General features: G+C 51.3%; 1 protein-coding gene across 5 annotated transcripts in view; it reads right to left on the reverse strand.

The window, feature by feature from the left end:
- Positions 1-12,921, reverse strand: part of CUX1 (cut like homeobox 1) — a 470,594-nt gene that overhangs the window by 74,309 nt on the left and 383,364 nt on the right. For 2 of the 5 annotated variants that reach the window (XM_008018442.3, XM_008018438.3), the window contains exons 16-20: positions 11,835-11,900; positions 10,524-10,625; positions 8,496-9,340; positions 6,122-6,287; positions 5,508-5,564 (exon numbers count right to left, since the gene is read on the reverse strand). The exons of the other annotated variants lie outside the window; for them this stretch is intronic. In XM_008018442.3, coding sequence (XP_008016633.3) covers positions 5,508-5,564; positions 6,122-6,287; positions 8,496-9,340; positions 10,524-10,625; positions 11,835-11,900 — 1,236 coding nt within the window. The remainder of the gene's footprint in view (positions 1-5,507; positions 5,565-6,121; positions 6,288-8,495; positions 9,341-10,523; positions 10,626-11,834; positions 11,901-12,921) is intronic. 5 annotated transcript variants of the gene reach the window in all.

The following is a 12,921-nucleotide window of genomic DNA, read 5'->3' on the forward strand; positions in this document are numbered from 1 at the left end:
TTTCTAACACGCCGGGAAAGAGCCGGGAATTTCACGATTCAGCCAAGGGCAGGGGACCATCCTTCCACCTGGATAGCCCTAATACACTAGAAGCCAGTGTGAACGCAGATGTAACAGCTTGTTAGCCACGGCAATGAAACGCTCCCACATTAAAAAGTTACAAAGTGGCCGGGTGTGGAGGCTCATATCAGTAATCCCAGTGCTCTGGGAGGCCAGGAGTTTGAGACCAGCCCTGGCAACAGAGACCCCCTACTTCTCCAGCTTACTTGGATATTGGAAATAAAGAATAAAAAAGGCCGGGTGTGGTGACTCACACCTGTAATCCCAGCACTTTGGGAGGCCGAGGTGGGTGGATCACCTGAGGTCAGGAGTTCGAGACCAGCCTCACCAACATGGCAAAACCCCATTTCTACTAAAAATACAAAAATTAGCTGGGTGTGGTGGCGGGTGCCTGTAATCCCAGCTACTTAGGAGGCTGAGGAACAAGAATTGCTTGAACCCAGGAAGTGTAGGTTGCAGTGAGCGGAGATTGAGCCAGTGCACTCCAGCCCAGGTGACAGAGTGAGACTCTATCTCAAAAAACAAAAACAAAAATAAAAATAAAAAAACAAAAAAAACAAAAAAAAAAGGAAAGAAAGAATAAAAAAGAGACCCCACTTCTATAAAAAAATTAGCCGGGTGCGGTGGACAGTGTCTGTAAATCCCAGCTACTCAGGAGGCTGAGGAGGGAGGATTGTTTGAGCCTGAGAGGTTGAGGCTGTACTGAGCTGTGATCATGTCACTGCACTCCAGCCTGGGCAACAGAGTGAGTCCCCGTCTATCTATAAAAAATAAACAAAAAAATAGAATAAGATAAATTGCTAAATGATAAGAAGGTCACACTCTGAGCAAACAAGCCTTCAAGAGCCCCTACCTTCTCCTCTATGAACATCTGCTATGGTTAAGTAGTGTGAGGTCCAGGAATGAGGGATGAAGCCTGGAATGATGAACAGACAAAAGGGACTGTAGAATCAGTCCCTAAGGACCACCTGCAACTCCATCTTGAAATGAAGTTTTCCAAATCAGATTAAAGATGACTCTGGTTATAACTACGCCCCCCTTTATACCCCAAGGTGCTGAGCAATGTGCAAGAAGCCAACACAAAAATACTTGCAGAAAGTTAAGACGCACCAGAAAACCTGTGAACAGGTAACTGATCTGAAGATTTGTCTTTTAAAAACCGTTTTTCTTAAAAAGAAGTTACTCATGACCGGCATGGAACCTACCACCTTACACCTTTTCAAGGCCTCAACAGCGTCTAAGAAAAAGTGGCGGGTCACTAGTGACGCTGCTGCTTAAAAATGGCATCAAATTTCCTTAATGCCCAAGGCCGTCACCCCCATGCTTGGATTCTTAGAGGAACATTCAGAACCTGTTGTATCCGCCAAGAGGAAAAAGTAATGATGTGAATGAAACGTCAGTTTCTCTCTCCTTTTTGGCAAATTTGGCGCCCAAGTCATTAAGGAAAATGGAGGGACAGACAGGGCAATAGAGCCCGGCAGGAAGACGCTGACGGGAGCTCTTCAGTGAGGAAAAGAAAACAGACTCCTGGGCCAGCAGCTTGCTGTTCAGATGGGCGAGGCCACTCTAGCGCAGGGCACCTGATCGCCATGGTAACCGAGCACAGAGCACAGAGCCATCCGCCCCCACAGACTCCGCTGTAAGCCTGTTTCCCTTACTGCAGGGCTGTGGCTGGCTGAGCAAGTTGTCCAAAGTCCCTGCCTACCTGGGAGGGAAAACCAACCGCCAGTCCATCTTGGAGGCCCGGAATCTCAAGCACTGAGTGTTTCTCACCGACTTTCAGCAAGAAGCCAAGACGGGCCTGCAATGACCTTCCTGCAGACACTGGTTCTACCACGGCGAGTTACTCAAGGCAGACAATGGAGGGAGCGTCTTCTGGGTCTGTGGGCCTCTTGAGGATTCTGGGGTAGCCATGGGAAGAACAGGGAATCGGAATCCTGCAGCAATCCTAGGACAGAGGCTCACTCCCCTGCTTCAGGGAAGCTTCCGCAGAGACACTGTCAAGGAAGATTCTAGAGTCTCTCATGTCACCCATCCTAAGGATTTACTAAAAACCACTGTTAGAAAGCAACTCAATTTTTCTAAACTAAATTCCATATACTGGGCGGGGCACGGTGGCTCATGCCTACAATCCCAGCACTTTGGGAAGCTGAGGTGGGCGCATCACCTGAGGTTGGGAGTTCAAGACCAACCTGGCCAACAGGGCAAAACCCCGTCTCTACTAAAAATACGACAACTAGCTGGGCGTGCTGGTGCACACCTGCAGTCCCAGCTACTTCGGAGGCTGAGGCAGGAGAATCGCTTGAACTCAGGAGGTGGAGGTTGCAATGAGCTGAGATTGTGCCACTGCGCTCTAGCCTGGGTGACAGAGTGAGACTCCAACACACACACACACTCCGTATACTGCAAACATAGCTTTAAAAAGTTTTATTATTATTTTTATTTTGAGACAGGGTCTTCCTCTGTCACCCGGCCTGGAGTGCAGTGGCGTGATCTTGGCTTACTCCAGCCTCAACCTCCCGGGCTCAAGCAATCCTCCCGCCTCAGTCCCCCAAGTAGCTGGAACTACAGGTGCGTGCCACCACACCTGGCTGATTTTTGCATTTTTTGTAGAGATGGGGTTTCACCATGTTGCCCAGGCTGGTCTTGAACTCCTAAGCTCAGGTGACCTGTCTACCTTGGCTTCCCAAAGTGCTAGGATTACAGATGTGAGCCACCGTGTGAAACTCCCTTGAAAAGTAACCTCTGACAGTAAAGATTCAGATGAGGAAAGCCATATGATCATCTCTTTTCTTTCTGGCAAAGCCCTCCTAGTCTTCCTGGTCCAGAGAAATATTTTTACTTAGCCATCATTACGCTATACAATTTTTAAAAACTTCCCTGGCCAGGCGCGGTAGCTCACGCCTGTAATCCCAGCACTTTGGGAAGCTGAAGTGGGGGAAATCACCTGAGGTCAGGAGTTCGAGACTGGCCTGGCCAACATGGTGAAACTCTGTCACTACTAAAACTATGAAAATTAGCTGGGCGTGGTGGTGGGTACCTGTATTCCCAGCTACTCGGGAGGCTGAGGCAGGAGAATCACTTGAACCTGGGGGGTGGAGGTTGCAGTGAGCTGAGATTGCATCACTGCACTCCAGCCTGGGAAACAGAGAAAGACTCCGTCTCAAAATAAATAAATAAATAAAAAATTTTCCTGCAATATAAGAAATCTTTTTCCATTTTTTTCCCCTAGTCACCACGATTTTTGCTTCTGCTGCTGGCTTTCCTATGACTTCAGGCTGTTGGGTCGGTGATTTATGCTTCACCTCCCCTCTTGCTGGAATGACATGGAAGGGGGGTGGGGGAGATACATCCATTTGCTGCCTCTTCACAAAAACCACTGGCAACTTCCACACCCTGTTCCGTTTCATCCAGGGGCTCATTGCCTTTTTCTATCTCCTGCTTCCAATCTGCGAGACTGCCCAGGAGTCTTAACTGACTTTATTCTATAAAGTCAATTGATATCTTACAAATATCATTTACGTTCCTCTTAGAGCCTAGTGTGTTTTCCTTAGGTTTGACATGTGACTGTTGTAGGAACGTTCCAGCACAGTGGCGGTGATCTGTTACAATACAAAGTAAAACGTCATTCTTCTAGGATTTGTTCCGTCACGGAGAAATTGCTTCCGGCATCGATCGTTAGCAGGGCTGGCACCGAGGGAGACTTCCTGTTTTATGTAGGACGAGGGGTTTTTTGTTTTTTTTTTTTTGTTTTTGAGATGGAGTCTCACTCTGTCACCCAGGCCGGAGTGCAGTGGTACGATCTCAGCTCACTGCAAGCTCCGCCTCCTGGGTTCTAGCAACTCTGCCTCAGCCTCCCAAGTATCTGCGATTACAGGCTCCCACCACCACACCCAGCTAATTTTTTTGTATTTTCGGTAGAGACGGGGTTTCACCCTGTTGGCCAGGCTGGTCTTAAACTCCTGACCTCAGGTGATGCACCCACCTCAGCCTCCCACACTGCTGGGATTACAGGCGTGAGCCACTGCACCCGGTCTAATGAGCAGTTTTGATCTAGAAAACATTAGTCACTTTCTGCCAAGTTCAGTCCTGCCTCAATGGACTCAAATACTCTCATGAGTTTAAAGAAGGCCAACTTCCCATTAGAGCAGGGGGTCAAGGCTAACTTTCCACGCAGACGTCCGTAAAACTCCAGCACAAACAGCTACATCCATTATTTCCCCTCAAGTATTCTGAACTCGAGCCAGTGCTGGATTAGTTCTTGGTACTTTCTAATTAAATTGGCTAAGCCAGAATGAGTGATCCCTTCTGATGGATGCCCGTTCTACCTAGATGTCCAGCCAAGAAGACCCATGGCGCGGTGAGATGCAGCCTCCTGACCCCCACATTGGTCAGAATCAAATCAAACACGGAAAACACGCAGAACTCTCAAATGGGGACTGAGATGCCAGCAAGGCGCTCCGGCTGCATCTGTGTGAGGGTTTGGGCTGTTGCAGCAGCAGCAGCCACTGCCACACAGCTGTTCCCCGTGCTACACACATTCCCCCTCGTGGAGCTTGCTGCAAGCTGGCGGGCTTCGTGCTCCTGTTAGCTTTGTTTGTGTTTTCAATGAATCAATGGGATATGGAGACGAATCAACATGTTTAGAAAAATACAGAAAGGGAAAAAGAGGACCAGCTCACAGTGCTGGCTGTTCCTAAAAGCTGGCTGTAAAAAGCTCAGCTCCAAGTGTGGGATCGGTGCACGAGATGGGAGGCGGGGGGCGCAGGAGGGAGCCTAGGAGCCATAGCCATGGGTCAGCCTGGACGGGCTGTGTCCAGGCACCGTGTGGCAGAGGCTGTGAAATGCAGACAGAAAGGAACCCGAGCTTCTCAGCCTGCAGCCACCACCCTCCGCTACCACCTGATCCCAGGCTTTGATCTTAGTCCCCAGCTCTCCATCCGTTCACACCTGAGCTGTCTTCAGGGGTTTCCTGGCCATTTCCTTTCTGCTACCCTACCTTTCCCACTGTTCAAGGTCCAAGCTCCCCATTTTCCTGTTCAGAGGCTGCCTAGATGTCTTCCGGTTAGACAAGAAGTCCCCTGACATGACCACGCCAGGAGAAGGACGTGCGCCCGTCCTTTGTCCCTTCCTATCAGACAGTAAGCCCCCTGAATGGGGAATCTGTCTCTGACTTAGACCCCAGCCCTGAACACAAGGCTCTAGGCCGACGAAGGATGACAGTGGGTGTGCAAACCTTGGCAGGGTCCCTCCGTGCACTGTCGACTCGTCCTCCATTAGAAACTGACGCAGAGAGGGACCCCGTTTGCAGACAGGATGCCATATTTCAGCTCCCCAAATCCAGAACGTGGGGTCCCTTGGAGTCTCCCCGGGACAGACCAGAGCACGGGACAACAGAAAAGACAGTGAGACATTTCATGTAAAAGCAACAGAAATTGGCTGCTTACCTGAGCTCACACAGCCCTGCTGCAGCGGGTCCTGGAGCGACGTCACAGAGTGGAGGACTGAAGTAGAAAAAGGTTATAATTAAAGGAAGGAACGCGGCCCAGGGCTTAAAGCTTCCTAACTGCATGTGGCAAGGCCCAGGGAGGCTTCCCACTCCTCCTGGGGAGGGGCGAGCACGGGGACCCGCGGGCCAGGGAGGCGCTGCTGATGCAAAGCCAGGCCCCCGGGCTGGGAGAAGGTGAAAGGTTTTGCCTGTGACATCTCCCACGTTAGTACCCTTGGCTGACTTTCTTTCCTGAATCCCTGATTCAGCTACTTGACTTTTACCTGTATTTATGTATAAACAGCATTTTTTAAATTGGTAACTCATTTTCTGCTGCTTATAAAATTAGGCACGATCTTCTCTCCTAAACACTAAAGTCAGTCCCACGGCGACAGGTTGTGGAGGAAGGGGACGGTTCTGTCCCCCAGCACCAGCCCATGGTGGGGAGCGTGGTTGGCCGTCTCCTGCGGTGGAGTTCCCTCCTCCCTCTCTGCATAGCCCAGGTGGGGCTGCTGTGACCAGGTCCTTGCTACAGTGGGGGCAGCCCCTCTCCTCTGGCAGGACCCCTGTTACCTGGCCCTTGCTGCTGGCCCTGGACGGGTAGAACACCCTGGCCTAGCTCGCCGTTCAGCCAGAGCTGCATCCGGATGAAGGGTTCTCGGCCTTTCTGCGTCAGCTTGCTCCATGGCTTCGGTCGGGACAGCATGTCGCTGACACTGCCCTGGGACAGGCCCAGCACCTAGAGTGGCACCGAACACACATGGCCATCAGCACCGGGGTATTAGCATGACGCCACAGACACTGCTGCAATGCACATGCAACACACAGAGGGCGTGTCTAGGGCTGACTTCTGAGCACAGAACCGCGGCCTGGTGGCAGTGACAGGTTGTGGGCAGGGAATAAACATTTAAAGATCAATGGTAGGCTGAGACCCCGGCACAGGAGGACTTTCGGGCAAGCCATGGTTACAGCCACAGCTCTTGGCTCCCAGGAAGGGAAGAGGGTCTCATCCCAGGGTCTTGATCCTGCCAAGACAGCAGGCCTGACCCCCTGCGGAGGAGGTGTGTACAAGCACCTTGCTCTTCACCTGGTGGCACCGGGAAAGGCTAAGGTGCCAGGGACAAGACTCCTCTGGAGGTGGGGCAGTGGGTGCTGGTGGGACTGGGGAAGCTGGTATCCTCTGCAAACAGAACCAGGCCGGCATTTAGAAAGGTCTGCTTGCTCTGACCGCATCCTGATCAAAGGTGGGGGCCCAGAGGTGAGCTGGTGGGACCCGGGGAGCTGGCCTGGGAGTGAAAGTCCGCCGCAGATGATCGCTGAGTTGCGTGTACACACCCGAGTTTTCTGATGCTCCCATATGGCCATACATATGTATAGGCACAAACACCCCCCACAGGACACAGATGCCGCCCTGGGATATTTAGGGGCTGCATCCGATCACTCTTTTGAAAAGTTCTCAAGTTCCAGAATAAAACTGCACTCACGGGCCAAACAAGTTCAGTGCTATTAAGTCTGCTAAATTTAAGGCATGAGCACGAATGTCTATTTCCATGTTCTCAAATGGTATTTTTACAACACTGATCTAGAAATCTCAAGGGGCTTGAAATACTCATCCTCATTTCTAGTTGCCCCCCTTCACCTTTTGCAAAATCAGGGCAAAGTTCGCCATCGGACACCACTTGGATTTACAGCACAGCATATGGCAAACACGGAGTGGAAGGCAGGGCGGGGAGTGCGGGGACGGCACCATGCAGGGACCCTGGCTTGGCAAGCAGGGGAGGGAGGTTTGTCCCCTGCTGATCAGCCACGTGCTCCCTCAGGAAGGGCACCTTCCTTTTAGGGGAGAGGGGTGCTTCTCGTTCTATTCAGCACTCCATTATTTAATCTAAATTTAATCTAAAATGGTAGAAGGTTGGGAGGCCAAGGCGGGCAGATCACCTGAGGTGAGGAGTTCGAGACCAGCCTGGCCAACATGGTGAAATCTCGACTCTACTAAAAATGCAAAAATTAGCTGGGCGTGGTGGTGGGCTTTCGTAATCCCAGCTACGTAGGAGGCTAAAGCAGGAGAATCGCTTGAACCTAGAGAATCGCTTGAACCCAGGAGGTAGAGGTTGCAGTGAGACGAGATAGTGTCGCTGCACTCTAGCATGGGTAACAGAGTGAGACTCCATCTCAAAAAAAAAATAAATAAAATGATACTAGGACATGATGTTTATTTTAGATTTGGCAGGTGCAGTTAACCCTCATTCTCCTGAATCCCAGTGACCAGGAAAGTGCCAAGAACAGAAAGCCCTAGAAGCTCGTCCATGCATTACACTTTCCTGAGCCAGGGACGGATGATGGGGAAACACAGGCCACCCTGCTTGGGCCATCCCCGAGCTGTGTGTCCCTGGGCAGGTTGCTTGACCTCTCTGACTGAACAATATCCAAGAGTTACACAGAAAGGAACAATGATGCTCTCTGCAGCTTTTTCTAGTACGTCCCTTTTGGCTCTCTGCATACTGGTGGTCCCTCTATGTGATCAGATCAGATCTTTTTTAGCCAAAGAAACTTGCAGGGGTGCCTCTCGGCTTCCCCCTTGGCAGCAAAAGCTAGATGTGAACTAGGCTGCCGGCCAGCTTGGGGCAAGTAGTTAACGTCCCCAAGCCTTGATGTTCTTCCTGGTCAAATGGGGATTTTATCATCTACTTCCCAGCGTAACTGAGAGGTTGAAAGGGCAGCACACAGGTGAGAGGCCAAGCCCAGAACCTGGCTGCAGTCGGGGCTCGACAAATGGGATCGGGGCTGGAACGTTTACCAGCCGCACCTTGGAAGTCTGGGAGCAGAGGATGTCTTATGCTCCGCTCTTGGGTGAACTGAAATGGGTGAGGGTCACAGACTCTGGGATACTTGGTCTCAGCAAGGAGAAGAGACGGGAGAACCAAAGCCTCAAGATCAGATCCCTTACCTTCTCCCCGAAGATTCTCTGGCAGATGCCGTTCTTGGCCAGCTTCTCCTTAACCTGCCGGGTGAGCTCGATGGTGTCCACCTCCTGGTACATGTAGACCTCGTACTGCTCAGGGGTCAGCGGGGGGACCGAGGGCTTGGTGGGCTTGGACATGGGCACGATCGGGGAGGATGGCAGGGGGCTGTTCTGTGGCGTCTCGCTGCGGCTGGCCCCGGTCAGACTCAGCTCTGAGCTCTGGGAGTATGGGGACTCGGCGCTGGGCCACTCCTTCCAGTACTCTGATGACGAGGGTCCCTGGAGCTGGCTGCGCTCGGCCCGAGGCTGGCTGCCACCTCCGCTGCCACCGCTACCCTTCTCTTTCCCGGCACCTGTTTCTTCGGCCTTGGCCTCCTCGGAGGAGGCGGCGTTTCTTCTCTCTGGCTGCACCGCGCTCCACCAGTGGTCCTTCCAGGCACCGCTGCGGCCCACTTCATTTTTCACCTGTCTCAGGACCCCTTGTGCACAATCAGCCGCTCCCTGGGGGTCCAGCCCGGGCGCGTCCTGGGCCTCCTTTTTGAGGGCCGGGGGGTTCGGCAGAGCAGAGGCACCAGCCTCGGGAGCTGCGGAGGGCTTCTTCAGGGAGATGGCGAGAGGCGGGTAGCTGGACACGGTGGGCATGGGCGAGGTGGACAGAAGCTTGGGGGTGAGGATGGTGATGTCACTCTGGGACAGTGGTGCCTGCTTTAAGGCAGGGTCGAGGGCGGCCTGCTGGGCCTCCATCTCCCGGCGGGCTTGCTGCAGGATGGAGCGGATGGCGTCATCGGAGTTCCCGCTGCCGGATGCGGAGGAAGGCTGGGCCGGCTCTGCTGCGTGGAGAAACAGGGGTGAGAGTGTGGCGGGGGGCCCCCTTTAGCTGGGGACATGCTTCTCATCCTAACTTGACCGACTGCAAAGTGTGGGTTATTTGGGAGAACCACACCGTCTATTTCCCCAGCATGGCCCCTGTCAGTGAAACATTCAGGCATCTTGTCTGAACCAAGGGCCAGGGCCTGATGCTGCAGCTTGATGACCTGGTGGCTTTTGGTACACACAGATGTAGAGGGTAACAAAGGGGGTGTCACTGAAAGTGCTCCCTGATGTGCCCTCCTGGGGCTCCTTTCCCCGAGGATTTTTTTTTTTTTTTAAGAGACAGGATCTTGCTCTGTTGCCCAGGCTGGAGTGCAGTGGCATGATCATGGCTCACCGTAACCTCCACCTCCCTGGCTCAGGTAATCCTCCCAGCTCAACCTCCCAAGTAGCTGGGACCACAGGTGCATGCCACCATGCCTGGCTAGTGTTTTAAGAGACAAGGTCACTCACGATGTTGCATAGACTGGTCTTAAACTCCTGAACTCAAGCCATCCTCCCCCATCAGCTTCCCAAAATGCCAGGATTATAGGTGTGAGCCACCGCACCTGGCCTCTGATAATTTTTATACTTAATATTCATTTTCCTGTGCTATATTCTGAAATGCAAGTAGTTCTGTCAAAGTTGAGAAGCGTAATTTCTGTGAATAATTGCAACTAGGGGACAGGTGTGGTGGCTTATGCCTGTAATCCCAGCACTGTGGGAGGCCGGGGTGGGCGGATCACTGGAGGTCAGGAGTTTGAGACCAGCCTGACCAACATGGTGAAACCCCGTCTCTACTAAAAAACACAAAAATTAGTGGGCATAGTGGCACATGTCTATAGTCCCAGCTACTCGGGAGGCTGAGGCAGGAGAATAGCTTAAAACTGGGAGGCAGAGGTTGCAGTGAGCTGAGATTGTGCCACTGCACTCCAGCCTGGGCAACAGAGCGAGACTGCATCTCAAAAAAAAAGAAAAAGGTAACTATTAGGCAAATATAGATCATACAGACAGACCTGCTTCTCTCTACATGCCTAAATGCTTGAGAACAGGCATTCATTATTGCTTTAAAAAAAAAAGAGTTAATTACTGCTGACCAGAGCACTCATGACAATTCTCTTAATTAAGTTTGGAAGACAGTGGGTGAAGAAACGGAAGCTGTACCAGTTTTCTGCACTTGGAGCTCCCGCTTGGCTTGCTCTAGGATGGACTTGATGGCTTCATCAGAGCCAGTCTCTGAGGCTCGGATCCGGGTGGTGATGTTACCTGTGGGGAGAAGTTGCGCCAATGACATCAAACCCAAACCTCGAACAGAAAGCAGCGCTGCGCGAAGACGTCATTCTGATATACAGCCCCAGGTGGGGGCTGGTGACACAAGGAGGCAGATGTGGCCTCCCAGTGGCCTGTGTTTGCTGTGAGTGCAACTTCACAGCGACACCGGGCAGGAGGGATTTCCTGCTCAGTTGACCTTATGGTCAGTGTCACTCTGCCAGAGCCGGACACCACCCGTGGGTTAGTAGCCTGGAGAACCGATCATTTAATCCATATATATAAAAGGTGAGTGATGAAAAGGCAATGTTTCTCATGAGTCACTTAGAAGCAACTGCTGTGGCTTGGGACTGACTCTCCTCGGGGTTAGATGTTTACTGGAGGCTGGTGTCCCACACAGGATAAACGGGAAAGGAGGGCGGAGGGTTTGAGGTTGATTGTCTATCAATCATTCAGAGGCACAGGGTGAAGACAGACAGACTTAACTTAAAAAATTGTTCACATCTATGATCCCATAATGTCTTTTTAAAATTTACAAACGAGGAAAGGAGCCTGCAGAAATTCCTAAGGGGCGAGGATGGATTCTTTCGGCCACACGGTGATGTTTGTGCAGGCAAATGTGCAGACGAAATGAAGCTACTATGGCCCGGGGGCCGGCCCCAGCTCTTTCGGGAAGCTGCCCGGATAGTTTAATTTCGTACTACCTTCCTAAATAGGAACCACTGCATTCAAAACAAGTATACCACCATTTAAAAACAAGTATGCCACCGGGACGATTTGGGATGCGTTCGTTCCGTAGGACCTTGAGTGTATTTCCGAGTTAAAAATACAAGGAAGCAGCAGTATTTAATTTGATGGGGGTCACCTGACTTTTCTCAGAGCAACCACTGTTATTTTTTCAACTATGTCTGAGAAAAATGGGGGACCGGGTAATTAGGATCTGAAGTGGGCTGAGATTCAGACTCAGGGGAGCTTAGCTTAGTGATGCCTCTTCTCACCTCTGCCTGCGCTTGGGAAAGGGCAGGCAACTTGGGAGGAAGGGGCTGGGTGTGCTTGAACCCGTGCCTTGTTTTATACTTACTAGCTGTTTTTCCATCAGGTTCCAGGCCAGAATCACACTGCACAGTTTTAACCCAAATACACAGCTAAGGACATGCTGCTTCCCTAGGTGACTGACTGCAAAGAAAACACCTGCCTGCAACATACCTTCAGACCCATTTCTTCGTTTCGGTACTTCCTGAAATAGTCTGTTCAGGCTCTGGCCTGGATTCTCTGTTGAAAAACAAGTGTGGTAAGAACAAAACAATCAGGGGAATGGTGGTGTTGACGATATGGGCTGTGTGACATGAAATCTGAGCCGCCTGTCGCTAAAGAAAGGGCTCAGGGCTGCCTGTGCAACTTGGGAGTTTCTAGAATCTTCTGAGAGGCCCTTCCCTGGCTGACTGGCCCGCAGAGGCCGTGACTCTGCTGCAAAAGGAGATGGGGGAAATCTAAGTAGCGACCTACGGCATCAAGGCCAGGGAGGTCCACGGGAGGGAGGACTGCCTTGAAGGAGGATCACCCACCAGCCCCCAGAACAAAGCTCACATTAATCATCCAAAGACATTCAATTTCGGTTAACATCCTCATAAAACACTGCATGTTCTTGGTGCAAATTGATGCTGTTCAAAACATCTCCCTGCTCTGTTTGAGTCTAAATTTCAGGGTGTTTCAAATATGTCTGATGAAATGACCTCTCTATAGCTCTGTTGATGTGGCACATTGATCGCCTGGTCTTAAAACAGAGAAGGAACTTTCTTTCTTGTTTTTTTTTTTTTTTATTTGAGGCAGGCTCTCACTCTGTTGCCCAGGCTGGAGTGCAGTGGCTCAATCATGGCTCACTGCAGCCTCCACCTCCTGGGCTCAAGTCATCTTCTTGCCTTAGCCTCTCAGGTAGCTGGGACCACAGGTACATGCCACCACGCCCGGCTAATCTTTTGATTTTTTTGTAGATCAAAAGATTACAAAATCTATACTGCCCAGGCTGGTCTTGAACTCCCGGACTCAAGGATCTGTCCACCTCAGCCTCCCAAACTGCTGGGATTATGGGCGTGAGCTACCACGCCCGGCTAGGATTTTTGAAATTATGAATGCGACTGACATTTTATCTTTTTACGGAGGGTGGGGTAGGAAGGGTGCTTAAATAAAATTTTTTGTGTATTTTACTCAAGCCAGGCCTGTTTTACTCATAATGCTGAACAAATCACCAATGGACCATGAACAATGTAAGGAAGGTAGCCACGGGACACGCCCT

This window comes from Chlorocebus sabaeus, chromosome 28, assembly GCF_047675955.1.
Source record: "Chlorocebus sabaeus isolate Y175 chromosome 28, mChlSab1.0.hap1, whole genome shotgun sequence".
Lineage (NCBI taxonomy): Eukaryota > Metazoa > Chordata > Mammalia > Primates > Cercopithecidae > Chlorocebus > Chlorocebus sabaeus.